General features: G+C 34.6%; 3 protein-coding genes across 6 annotated transcripts in view; 1 reads left to right on the top strand and 2 right to left on the bottom strand.

The window, feature by feature from the left end:
* Window positions 1–955, bottom strand: part of cckbra (cholecystokinin B receptor a) — a 62,251-nt gene extending 61,296 nt beyond the window's left edge. The window contains 1 exon segment of the mRNA XM_056458805.1: window positions 271–955. Coding sequence (XP_056314780.1) covers window positions 271–430 — 160 coding nt within the window. The 5' untranslated portion in view covers window positions 431–955.
* A 710-nt stretch (window positions 956–1,665) lies between these two features.
* Window positions 1,666–6,213, bottom strand: si:dkey-1h24.6 (uncharacterized). Its single transcript, XM_056476329.1, has 4 exons — window positions 6,026–6,213; window positions 2,664–3,005; window positions 2,438–2,553; window positions 1,666–2,301 (listed from the first exon to the last, which is right to left on the bottom strand). Exons 1-4 carry the CDS (start codon window positions 6,108–6,110, stop codon window positions 2,158–2,160), a joined length of 687 nt encoding a protein of 228 aa, XP_056332304.1. The 5' UTR covers window positions 6,111–6,213; the 3' UTR covers window positions 1,666–2,157.
* A 4,615-nt stretch (window positions 6,214–10,828) lies between these two features.
* The window catches only part of raph1b (Ras association (RalGDS/AF-6) and pleckstrin homology domains 1b), an 85,659-nt gene continuing 82,826 nt past the window's right edge, over window positions 10,829–13,661 (top strand). For all 4 annotated transcript variants that reach the window (XM_056458772.1, XM_056458764.1, XM_056458748.1 and 1 more), the window contains exon 1: window positions 10,829–11,029. The gene's annotated coding sequence lies outside the window, so the exon portion shown is untranslated. The remainder of the gene's footprint in view (window positions 11,030–13,661) is intronic.

Raw genomic sequence — 13,661 nt, 5'->3', positions numbered from 1 at the left:
TCTAAATATGTTTGGTGACTAAAATATAATTATAATAAATATATCTGTTTAATAAGATTGTCTTGTTTAAATGCACCAAAATACATTGCCTGAGAAATTAATAAAAATATTACTTTTCAAATGGGGTGTACTCAATTATGCTGAGCACTGTATATCAAAATTGTCAGAAGACTCAGAAATGCTGATAATTAAAAATAATCATCAAAAAATCCGTGCAAGACAAAATAATTCATAACACATCAACATTGGCATGCACTGGTTAGTCCTCACCTTTAGGTCGTGTGGGTTTGAATTTCTGGATTATTGATGCATTGCTACAGGTGGCGTTAACTTCCACGCTTAACGCAGAGATGTTCATGCTGGAATTGTCGGGAGTTCTTGAGCATTCCCAACCCGGGATCTGAGTTTCGTTCAGTCTCTGTAAATCCATTCCAGAAAACTTGTAAGAGTAGCCTATATTATTTCTAAATGAACATAAATCTATTTTAATGGAGATATTACATTCAATGTGTCCCTAAATAATTATTATGCGTTGCGCCACGAATTATCTAAAACATTTTATATATGAATAATATTCTGCGTATCCATTGCTGCTCTTTCACGCGCGTCTGTGAAAAAAGCCTTGTGCGCGTGAAACTGTTGGAGCTCTGATGAGCGAGTCGCGTGGGTAGACTGTGCTTTAAGAGTGTCAGCACAGAGGGAGGGGTGATTATAGAATGGGAGGGAGAATTACAAGAGTAACAAGCTCACTTAACAGTTAACAGGCTAGCGGCTTTTGCCTGATGGAATGTATAAGTCCTGAGTCGCCCCCCAGCGGGTGTCTTGTGTTAGGCCTATAGTTTGTTGATTATTGAAAGGTCGTATGGTTAGAGAAAAGAAAGCGAAAATGCAAACTGCTTCAGGCTAACCAGTAAGGGGGTCAGACCTCTAAACCACAGGCTTTTCATGACGTTTTCATTTTATTGTTTTGCTGCGCGCGCACTCCTTTTGTGTGTGTATGTGTGTGTGTGTGTGTATGCGTGTGCGTGTCTGTGCGTGCGTGCGTGCGTGCGTGTGTGTGTGTGTGAGAGAGAGAGAGAGAGAGAGAGAGAGATTGGTAGGCCTATAGCCTGTTCGTCACGTTGTAAAATTTTTTTTTTTTTGCTCCCAATGAGGAAAACGAATAATTATGTTTTGAAACTGCAAAATATTTCACGTAAAGGTTGGTGTTAGGGGTACGAGGAACATCGTTTGTGTGTGCCAAATGCACTCACATACACACATTTTACATTTAAATACCCTGTTGTAGGCTAATACATTTTCTAAATGTTTGTATTGAAATCTAGTGATTTGAATTAGTTTTTTTATTACAATTTTTTTATGGTTATGTTTGTTTGTAGGGTGTGGTTAGGTTATAGAAAATAGTTACCTGATTTAAAAGTAACAGAAGTCAATAATAATACGGTTTTTGAGGATTTGGTTCAGGTTAGGTTAAAGCTAAGGGAAAATTATTTAATTGGTTCAGAACAAAAATCATTATGTCTGAGGTAATTAGTCATAAAAATGAATTGCAGTATCATTGGAACACACTTGTGAACCACAAAATACAGAAACTGTTCATTATATTTTTTACAGTGTATAAACAAAATCTTAAATGAACATGTTGATAAAAATGTTAATATGGGAGTAAACCAAAAACTAAAAAAAATAATAATAATACATTTAGACATTCTTAATTAACTTTTTTTTTTTTTGCTAAAGTAATTTCTCTTCCAATTTGCACTGTATCAATATGACTAAGCAGACATGCCTTTAACACCACTTCGGCATCAGATCATTGCATCTTTGAAAAAGAAACAAGTACAGTAGAACCTTATGCAACAAAATCATGTTAATCACCTTAACAAAATTATTTCAAATAGCATAGTATATAAAACAAATGCTGAATGATTTCTGTCTTTAAGATTAAAAAGGGTTGGGAGATCAAATTATACAGTTCAGAAATCACTGTACATTACAGTATAATAAAAATATAATAAAATATTTTGGCTACATTTAATAGTAAGTTAAATGAAAATATATAAACAGGAAAAAAACAATGTGATTGGACTTGTCTCTGGATGCCACTGATGCTTTTAAAACATGGCTGTCAGATTTGTTGTAGTTTTGATGGTCGTCTTAGAGAGGTTTTGTTACAGTAGATGATGTCAAACAGTTTCTTGGTTGTATGTAAAAACCCTGCCGGGTTGGATGTTGAACCCCCTGCCATTTCCGGCCACATTCTCTGTCCTTGAAGGCATAACCAATTTGTCTCGGCTTGATCTGATGCACCGACATAGGAAAGACATCAAAAATACAATCAACTGTGTAGTCATTCAACATCAGCAACAGCTATTATACATAATCTAGCATTTCACCAACTAAACTTATACTACCCCTGCCCGAATATTTGATTTACCCGCAGGATAGTGATGCAAGTCATTAGCACTCCGTATAAGGCCAGGAATCCAAAAGCTACCCACAAATTCAGATGATTGCTTTGCTGACAAAGATCAGGCCTTTTTTCTGACCTGGCTGTTCACAAACAAATTTCTAGTCATATAATAGTATGCTTAATGTAATATGTTAATGTTGTACAATGCTGCAAATTGTCTGTTTTATAATAACATCAATTCCAAACGTACCTTCAACAAACACAATAGTTTGTGGTTTGTGCTCCACATTCTTAAATGGAGGAGGATAGCTTATGCTGGCCTCACAGGTATACAGGGCTGTCATATTCACAGTCACACCAGCCAGGATGAAGCTGGTACTGTTATCCAAATCAACACTGAATTCGGCAGGGAACTCTCTGTTTGTGTTTTTTTTCGTTTTGAGGATGGACGTATAATTTATCTTCACATAAATGGAGATGACCTCATCACAGTCTTTAAACAATCTGAAGTCCATTTCTGGTGCACTGAGTTTAGGGCAGACCACTTTAACAGTACTGTTCAGTGCCACGTACTCGATCGGTGGGAGTTCGCCTGCAGTGCAGAGGAGTACAATTATTCAAATATAGCTCCATTATTTAAGCCTACATCTTACAATTTCTATTGACAATTCACATAATTGACATATATCATTTACTCAAATTGTTTCAAACCTGTATGAGTTTTTTTCACAAAAAATATTTCTGAAAGTGCTGGTATCAGAACAGTTGATGGTCACCATTGACTTCAATAGCAAAAAAAAAAGTATGGAAGTTAATGGTGGCTTCAACTTGAAATGGAACTCAATGGTAACCAGTCATTCTGGAAGTTAACTAGTCGTTTAAAGCATTTGTTTTAACGTTTTTTTTGTATGTGTGTAAGTGTGTGTGTGTGTGTGTGTGTGTGTGTGTGTGTGTGTGTGTGTGTGTGTGTGTGTGTGTGTGTGTGTGCGTGTGTGTGTGTGTGTGTGTGTGTCAAGTCTGATTTAGTACAATGTAAATTCATTGTCCTCTAAAATATATTGTATTATTTGTATTTCACCCACAGACTCTATGTTTTCTATGTTACAGCTAAACTACAATACAATGAAGATATATGATTTTTTACTTGAAGATAAAGGCACTTTGGGATTTTGAGATTACATTTTTTGTACCTGCTGGTATGAATAACATTATGTTTGATTAATGTGCATGGACATACGGTATGTGCTGAGATCATTCCACATAATAGTTTCTTGATTTCAAATTCTTTTACAACTTTCATAACTGCAGTGTGGAGAAATGTTGTCATAGAGACGTGCTTTGGAAACAAAAAAGGAAAGACTGAATCATACTTGTGCACCGTGATTAATTCTCTCAGCATAGTGTTTTCTGCTGTGAGAATGTTAACGCCAAGTCAGTGTGCTGTAAAATGTATAGAGAATATTTGTTTTAAAATATGTTTTGGTTTAAGCTATGGATACTTTGTAGCGTCACAAATCCAATGTCTGTGCAAGTTTACATTTAGTCATTTACCAGACGATTTTGTCCAAAGCGACTCACGAAAGAGGAGGCATTAATTGAACTGATTTCATACAATACAGATCAATTAAGATTGATCTGTCATCATGCAAATGCTAAATCTTTATAGAATATGTTAAAGTAAACTGCTAAAATTTAAATATTGAGTAAAATAACCCATTAAACCTAATAGATAAATGGATAAATAGATATTTTTTATAAGTCTTTAAAGATATTTGCTGCTATAATAATAATTTCTTGTCTGTTTGAATTGTATTACTGAAAACGACTACAATTGTTGCAAACAAATTATGTGTTGAATTTAAACAAACAAATTAAATTACTTAATGTGTTTGTTTAAATTCAGCCCAAATAAATTGTTTACAACCACTTAACATAAACAATTTAGTAAGTCCAAGGAATCATCTTCGAATAATTTTTTTCAGTGTACTGTGTGTTGACATGACTTTAACACCTCTTCGGCAGCAGATCGTCACAGCTTTGAAAGAGGTTGAAAGGGTTAGAATTTTAGCCTAAAACTGTTTTTCTTTTTTTTTTTTTTACTTTTTACACAGATATGAAAAAAATATATCGGGTTGCTGCTTATGTATAATAAGATTTGTGTGCATTCATATAAATATAATGCTTTAATAGAATATTGCGAATTGTTTATTAGACTTTTATCTTTTGGTAACACATTAGTATGGAGACATTCTCATTTTAGTTGCTTATTAGTTTGTATTTTGTTTTATTTTATTTTGTAGATTATTAGTAATTACAAACCAAGCATAAATGCCTGACCATTTTGTATATCCGTTATCTCATACCTAAACTTAAGCTGTACAAGCATCTTATTAACTATTAGCAACATTTTAGAAATCCATGAAGAATATGTTACCGTTGCTAAAATTTTAACGGTCCTTTTATTTATTACTATTTATTTATGTTTCACTACCATAATGGGACTTTCCGTGTTTCTGTTACCCACACAGTTTTTTTGCCAAGATGTAAACAAACAAAGAGCTTACTCTGAACTTTACATAATTGCTACTTAGAAAATAATTTTTTAATCATTATTTATTTTATTTTTTATATCATTATTATTAAAAACATTTAATTACAATAAGCAATACACTTCAAAATGATTGCTTGTTTTAATGCAAATTTGGGTCAAACATGGAACAAATCCAACTATGATGTGTTATAAATCAAATCATTGAAAATTTAATGCAGCAGTTAATTAAAAAAAAGACAGATATGCTGTATCATAATTAACAAGTCATAAAAATATGTGTTTATTCTACTTTTCCATTCACAGTGCTTTGTTTTAGGGGTGTCAAGCCCGTGTAGGCTTCTCAGATTAAAGGCCATGGCAGTTATAATTCCAAATCTCTGTCACATAAATAAGGGTTTGTAAATATGGGCTAAAAAGGGGTTGCTACTCTTAACTGGTTTCATTTGAATTATTAATGAAAATGAATGAATCGGTACACGTTAAAACCCAAAATGTTAAGGTAACTCACATCCATTTGAGTAAACCGATTGCAACAAACCATTTAAGTTCAAAAACGAATCCTAATGAGTACTGTGAACTTAATCCATTTGAGTAATTAAAGTAATTTTATCACAGTAAAACCCAATAAATGAAGAGAACTCAAATCAACTGAGTACTGTAAAAACCAATAAGTTAAGGCAACTCAAACTGTTTGAGGAAACCGATTGCTGCAAACCATTTGAGTTAAAAAAAAACTATCTACTGTATATAAGTACTGTGAACTTATTTCATTTAAGTTGAAGTAATGAGGTATTTAATTAACTCATTACCTTTAACAGTTAAAAACTCTTTTCAAATGAGCAGAAGTAACTTTCAGTCAATTTTGAGTTAACTACACTCATTTCATTTGATAAAGTTGAATGTTGGGTTTTAGAGTGTATGCATTTGGTTACATGCACAACATTTAAGAAATATTTCAAATGCAAACAGCTTAAGAGAACAGCTGCATAAAACTTGTAAGCATACCCACTGTATCCACTATTTTGCAGCTTTAAGGTCAAGCACAGAAATCAAGATCTTACCTTTGCACATGCTCTGTGTTTCAGATAGAGTGCTTTGGAAAAGACAGAGACTAAAGAAGGTCACACATGTCCAGAAAATCTCCATCTGGTGTATTCTAAGTGTTCACACAATGCTGGTGGAAATGGCAAATCCACTGCCTTTCGTTTCATCACTGTTTTGTATGGCGCACATATATGGCAAATGTAGACTTCAGCGAAACACACGGTTGAAACAGGAAGTTTCCATTGTCTCTTTGCAACCTTTGTGGTTGATGTCATTTGCAAGTTTCACATTGCGCGTTAGTTCAGGGTGTCCTACATAGCATCATACAGCAGCTGGTGTTTCCTCAGTAAGGGGAGGTAAAGGAGACCCTGCAGGGGGTTTCTTGTTTGTTTGAGGAAATGACAAGGAGCTATTTAGGGTTAAACTGGGTTGGTACTTTAGAGTAACAGTGAGATGATTTACATGAAAGAGAGATGGAGAAAGAAAAATACAGTCAGCACCTGCGAGGACTCATCACAGAAAATTACACATTCTTGATCTGAAAAAAAACTTGCATGCATTTGTTTAAAAAAACAAACATTTTTGGACTGAACAGAGTGACGCATTCTAAAACGGGGAAAAAAATGTAATTTATTAAGATTTCAAGTTTCCTGTTTTGAATCTAAAGCTGAGTGCGTGTCAGCAGCAGTGCACTTTCTGATCTCTATGCAACCAAATGAAATAACAGAAACTGTCTTCAACCCACAATACTGATGATGTTCTGTTTTCATAGTACTTTTCCCTTGATGGAAAGAAAGAGTCTGATCAGTCAAGTTTCCTCTCATATGACAGCACATGCAAATGAGGTTTTTTGGTTTTTTATGTAAAACTGGAACTAGTTTCATGGCCTGTACATACACTTTAAATCCAGCTCCTGTATGAACCACGCTCACGTGATAAAATGATATGTTTACAGAGCTTCCCATGGGCAAGTGATGCTTCCAAACAGAAAAAGCTGAACCATCAGAACATTCACTTCATTACATTCCATCTCACAATAGCACAAATACATTTTCCTCACAATATGCACTTGCTCATGGAAATTAAATATTTATATATTTTTTTATATTACAAATTATACAATCACAAATAAAAAAAGTTGGGACAGTATGGAAAATACAAATGAAAAAAGAAAGTAGTGATTTCTTAATGTACTTTACTGTAAATTTACTGTAATTATGATTTGGTACAAAAGCAGCATCCAAGAAAGGTCTAGTTCTTTAGGACAACAAATCCATGAGAAAATGTTTGAAATGTTTAAAAACAATGTTCCTCAAAGGAAGATAGGACGACATTTGGATATTTAACCTTCAACAGTGCATAACATAATTAAAAGAATTAAGGAATCTAAAGGAATTTCAGTAGGTAAAGGACAAGGCTGCTAGTCTAAGCTAAACTACATTGATCTTAGATCTCATCAAGAATGGTCATTCATCTACTATAAGCTATACCATGGGCGACTACTTTGGCAAACCTTTGTCAAGTACCACAATACATACAGTTGAATTCAGAATTATTAGCCCCTAACCCCTACCCCCACCCCCCACCCCCCACCCCCCGCCCCCCCTTTTTTTATATTTTCCAAATTATGTTTAACAGAGCAAGGAAATTTTCACAGTATGTCTGATAATATTTTTTCTTCTGGAGAAAGTCGTATTTGTTTTGTTTCGACTAGACTAAAAGCAGTTTTTTATTTTTTAAAAGCCATTTTAAGGTCAGAATTATTAGCCCCTTTAAGCCCTATTTTTTTTCCAATAGTCTACAGAACAAACCACTGTTATACTATGACTTGCCTAATTACCCTAACCTGGCTAGTTAACCTAATTAACCTACTTAAGCCATTGCTTCTGCTGCCTTCTTTTCCAGATACACCCATGCACATTTCAACAAAACAAAGGGAAACCACATTTTGCCATTTTGCACACATTGCAAAGTCCTGGATGCAGAGGAAGAGGATACATGACTGGCCTACCTACAGTCCCAATCTGTCTCCAATTGAGAATGTGTGGTGCATTTTGAAGTGCAAAATGTGACAACGGAGTCCCTATACTGTTGCCCACCTAAAGACTTGTTTGCAGGAAGAATGGGACAAAATTACACCTAAAAGACTTCATCACTTAGTGTCTTCAGTCACAAGTGTTTTAAGTGTTGTAAAAAGGAATGGAAACATTGCAAAGTGGTAAATGCTTTACTGTTACAACTTTTGAAACTGTTGCAAGAAGTAAAATTAGAATGTATGTTTATTTAAAAAAACAAAAAACAAAAAGTAAAACTCTTGAAAAATATTTTTGTTGTATTGTCTGCAATGAAATATAAGTCAAAGTAAATTTAGAAATCACTGCATTTTATTTGCATTTTCCATACTGTCTCAACTTTTTCTGATTTGGGGTTGTATATCTTTTTATTTATTTACTTTTTTAAAGTAAGTTTTTAAACTATTTTTGTTTGTTTGTTTTTTGTTTGTTTTGGGGGATATTTGATACTTATTAGCATAATTACACTAAAATGAATTAACAGTACTTTTTTGATTACACAAAAACACACTTCAAAGATCATATAAATTAAATATAAATTGTCTCTGCATATTAGTGTGGTAGACTAAATTTCTGATATGCTGGTATGAGTAAAAAATGGTAGTTTCAATTTTAGAAAGTGATTTAACCATACATGTCCAGCAGAGAGCGGTGGAGATCGATTTATTTTTTAGATGCAGTCAACTATTCCTGCTACAACCTGTATATTCTGTGAATATATTGCCTCTATAGAAAATTTCATGCCCTGTGAAAATCTAATACCTTTACTCACATTACACCCTACTTTCAAAAGACCTTTGGGATAAAGTTGCAGAAAGGCACAGGTCAGGAGAAGGCTACAAAAACATTTCAAAGGCAGAAAAAAGTTATTTGGAATGTGATATAATTCCAGGTTGCATGACAAATAAAGTATTACTTCAAAGGGGTATGATGATTTTCTGTAGGTATTGTACATAGCATTCAGCAAAATTTGAGCAGTTGGTGTGTGTGCGGATAGACAATAAATTTGCGTGGCACTACGATGAAGGGAACCATGTTTTGGAATGAAAGACATATCAAACATGGTCAGAACAATGTGAATTTTAATTTAAATTGTAAAATATATTTAGATCCAAGTTTAAAATGTGAAGGATTATCGTTTATCAACCACACTGTAATTACAGAAAATAAATTAAAACATTTGCTAATTTGAATGTTATTTCATAAAAGTAAAATTATTCAAAAATGTGTACCGTTTTCCCTGGTCCTCTATCCACCAGCCTCCTATTTAAAGGGATAGTTCACCCAAAAACTAACGTTTACTCACTATTTAATCACCCTTGTGAGGTTGTAAACATTGTTTTCTTATTTTAAACACAAAATAATATATTTTGAAAAAAGCTAGATAGTAAAGTCAATAGTTACAGGTTTTTAGCTTTCTTCAAAAGATCTTCTTGTGTGTTTAACATAAGAAAGAGTCTAATATGTTGTAAACAAAAGAAGAGTGGGTAAATTATTCATTTTTTGGTAAACTATTATTTTAACTGCCCATATTTTCATCAGAAACATCTAGTTTTTGTCCCTATAATGTCCCCCAAAATCCCAATTGTATTGTAAAAAAAAAAACATTGTTGTGTAGCCAAATCCTTAATTATCAAACAGACACAACAAACCTTGATATTCAACATATTAGACATTGTCAAATATCACTATTTATATCTAAAATATCTATCTGTTTATATCTATATCTATTTACAAGAGACAACAAAACTAATAAAATTTCCTGATACAGTTTTATATGCCTAAATATCCGTCGATCATAAGATTAAATCACAATAAATGTGTCATCTGTGGTTATAACGTCTGATGCGGTTTACTCTGTAACCACAGAACACTCATTAGAAAGGTATTCAACATATAGTACTAATAGGAATGCCTTTAAAACGGTCCATTTGTGTTCTACTTTCAACATTTTTGTAAAGGTCCTGCTTGTCTATAATTGTAAGAATTTTGTTTAATTGTTTATACACTTTTGTGTGTGTGTGTGTGTGTGTGTGTGTGTGTGTGTGTGTGTGTGTGTGTGTGTGTGTGTGTGTGTGTGTGCGTGCGTGCGTGTGTGTGTGTGTGTGTGTGTGTGTGTGTGTGTGTGCGTGTGTGTGTGTGTGTGTGTGTGTGTGTGTGTGTGTGTGTGTGTGTGTGCGTGCGTGCGTGTGTGTTTGTTTTGTTTATTTATGTTTATTTTTGTATTATTATTATTTACCTTCTATCACCCTGGCATTATATTGTTTGTTATATTGTTATGTTGTTTAAAGAATAATAATAATAATAATAATGATAATAAAAATAATAATAATAATTGGTAAAAGGTGCGCATTTGTGGCTTTCTCCGACAGAGGGAGAGCTTGCTACACTTTCTCTTAGCGATTTTTCCTTATGAACTTGCATGAAACCGATCTTTTTTACATGTGAAAAAAATCTACCATTCTTCACTGAAATGAAATGACATATAAATCAGAAAATTTATCCAAAACAGGTCAGAGCCTTTTTTGCAGTCTACGGTCAGAGCAGTAATAAAAAAAGAGATTCCAGTCCTATAATAATATGTGCACATGTGCTGCCCGTTGAGCTCTTGCACCAGTAGCGGCCTGCTGGTGCGCTCGTGTGGAGAGAGGGAAGAACCACGCACCTCTTTGTGATGGGCTGATTGGTCGAGCGCTGAATCTGGGCAGGACAGGAAACGGGACGCGAGGAACGCTCAGCAATCTCCGTTCTCCGGGAGAGAGAATGGGAGAGGAAACCGAAATGTGTTAATAGGAGACTAAACAAATTGGATCGGGCGTATGTATATTTTATCTTTGTAGTAAAAAAAGTACGACACTATTCACCACCAGGAACGTTGGATATTTACATTTATTATTGTTATAAAATATTTGTCGGCTGTTTTGTTACATCGAGGAGCTCGTCGTTTGGGTAAGTGGCTTCTATCAACTCATCTTTCTTATGTTTGATAACTTACGTTACTCTTACATATGCTCTAACTTGTGTGGCGTTCTGTTAACGTGGATTTACGTCAGGAAAGGCTTGGGATCGCTTAGGAAAGTGGCTCAGTTATACTGTCTGCTGTTATTGTTTGTCCTTATGAGAAAATTGGCTGGGCAAAAAGGCATGGAGGGTGTTAAAGAAAGGGGTCGAATTCATCTTTGTCATTTGACAATGGGACATTATCTACCACGTGCACAAATAGCTCTCCATCATCAGTCAATGAATTCCCTGAGTTTGGTTGAAAACATTTGGCTTCGTTTCCAGTCAAAGAACAACCATGTTAACGTCATTTCTGGGTGTGTTGCCGAGCTTATTTGACGTGAACGTGACAAGCGGATGATTTAGTGATCGGTGTATCGTTTTGATAATTATTACCCTGCTACATTTTACTCCCTAACAACACCGGAGAAAGTCGTCACGTGTCACGCAGCGCTGTTGTATGTTGGCTTGATCCTGGGTGTGTTCAAAACATAACTCCCATACATTTCATCACCTCTTCAACCCACGTTTGTGAAGGGAGTTTTTGTTGTTGTTTTTCCACATCTTTATGTTCCCATCTCTGCTCTTTAAAATGAATATCATTTGAGACAATTGTCAGCTTGGGGGTCTCCACCCATCCGAGCTCAAAGGCTAGCATTTTGGAAAATGAACCAACTGATAATCATACAGGGTTCACAAACGAAAAACATAAGTTTGTTGATGTGACTGCGGTGGAAGGGAAGGCGGTATAAAGATTTCCTGCATGTTTGATCGTTTTTTATTTGCATGTCGCGTGCGCTCTAGGCCATGCTGTCCAGTCTGTTCATTGTCCTGCTACAGTCTCTCCGGTCATAAATGTTATTGTCACGCGTCCTTCTCCAAATGCTATCCAATGCCACTTTTAATGCTGTTCTTCGCTTACGTTTACGAATGGTTGTTTTTTTGGCACTGCGTTGTGTTCATTAAAGTTAAAGTGGGTGTTAAAATGTAATCTTGTCACTGAATTTGTGGTTAGATACAGGGGCGGTAAGCAAGTAGAAATTACAATAGTACATGTAATTTCTTGATATCACACTTTTCAATAAGATATTTTTGCATAATCTATAAATTGGTAAAATGTTTTATTCTATAACATTTTATCCAAATTGTAAATGTATTACATTTTATTTTACAAGAATAATGTCATCAGATGTCGCTGTCCCTATTCAAAGATCTAATTTAAACCAGACAATGTGTTACAACTAGGCATGGGACAATAACCGTTTAAGGTATACTGCGGTTTGGTAAAGTCAAGGTTTTAAAGCTGCCAAAATGTTCTCCCATTCCGTGCCTAAGGTATGTTTATGGTTTTTTAAGTTTTTTTTTTTATCTGACAACAGTATCTAAAGTTGAAAAGATATCCAAAGATGCCATTTTAAATTGTAAAGAAATCTGTGTTTTTGAAACTAATGAAGACAGCAGAAGTCAATGATTCATTTGAATTATTTAGCTTGACATGTTTACTGCTCTAAAATATTTTAAATGTTTCTCAAAATAAAATATATTGTGTTCAAAGGGGGAAAATACTTTTGTTTTTTACCCAGACATTTAAAAAAATAATATATTTTAGAGTAGTAAGCACAAAACCGTGAAACAGATTTTTTATTTATTTATTTTTATTTTATTTTTTTTATCCAAGGTTATCATACCGTCAGAATCTTATACTGGGCTATGCCTAGTCACAACTGTGTATTAATGACAAAAAGAAAACACTATAAGCTCAAAGTGTATTTGGTGTATAGAGCAGCTACTCCATTTTGGACAAATGACTATAAAGTGTGTGACTTGTGTAAATCACAGATCTACTAAGGGGTTTCCTTCAATTGAAGTGTTTCTGCTTATAAAAATTTTCTTGACTTGAAGTATTTCTTGCTGAAAGGTTGACGGGAACTTCATTTTCAATTATATGATCTGGTGCCACTTATCCCATTTTTTTTCCCAGTGTGTGCTTTTTTATCTGCTCTAGTTGTTTTCTGTTAGAGGTTGTCATCTACTAGCTAAAGGGTGCAAAATAGTGGGATGTAGTCTGTGAATTGCTGACCTCAAGAAAATGAGCAGTCCGTCAATGATTTAACCGTTTTCCTCTCTTCATTGTACACTGCCTGGTAGAGAAGGAAATGCAGGGTCCTCTGGGCATGAGAGTGGACAAAGCAGTGTGTATGAGAAAAACAGCTGTTGCTAATGCATCTCACTGAGGCAAAGATCATTCTCTGTGAAATTAGTTTACAGCCAATCACACATTTAGGGAAGATAATCCAGCTATGCAAGAGGAAATGTTCTATACATTAAATCATCTTGAGGCAATCTGTTGATTGATTGATTGATTTGACTTCTGGTTTGTGGATTTTAGCTGGTTTGTTTATTTGAGATTTCGTTTTAGTCTCCTAAGAAATATAACATGTAGCAAATGGATACTTTAAGTTGGATCCCAGGTCAGCACAATTTTCTTTCTCTTAAGAGCTGGGGCCACACAAAAGACTCAGATGTTAGTTGGTGTTATTTTACCAAAGCTCCCCCTCTGAGAAGGGGGCAGACCTTCAAA

The sequence above is a fragment of the Danio aesculapii genome, chromosome 1 (assembly GCF_903798145.1).
Source record: "Danio aesculapii chromosome 1, fDanAes4.1, whole genome shotgun sequence".
Lineage (NCBI taxonomy): Eukaryota > Metazoa > Chordata > Actinopteri > Cypriniformes > Danionidae > Danio > Danio aesculapii.
This window is presented reverse-complemented; position numbering and strand designations above follow the sequence as displayed.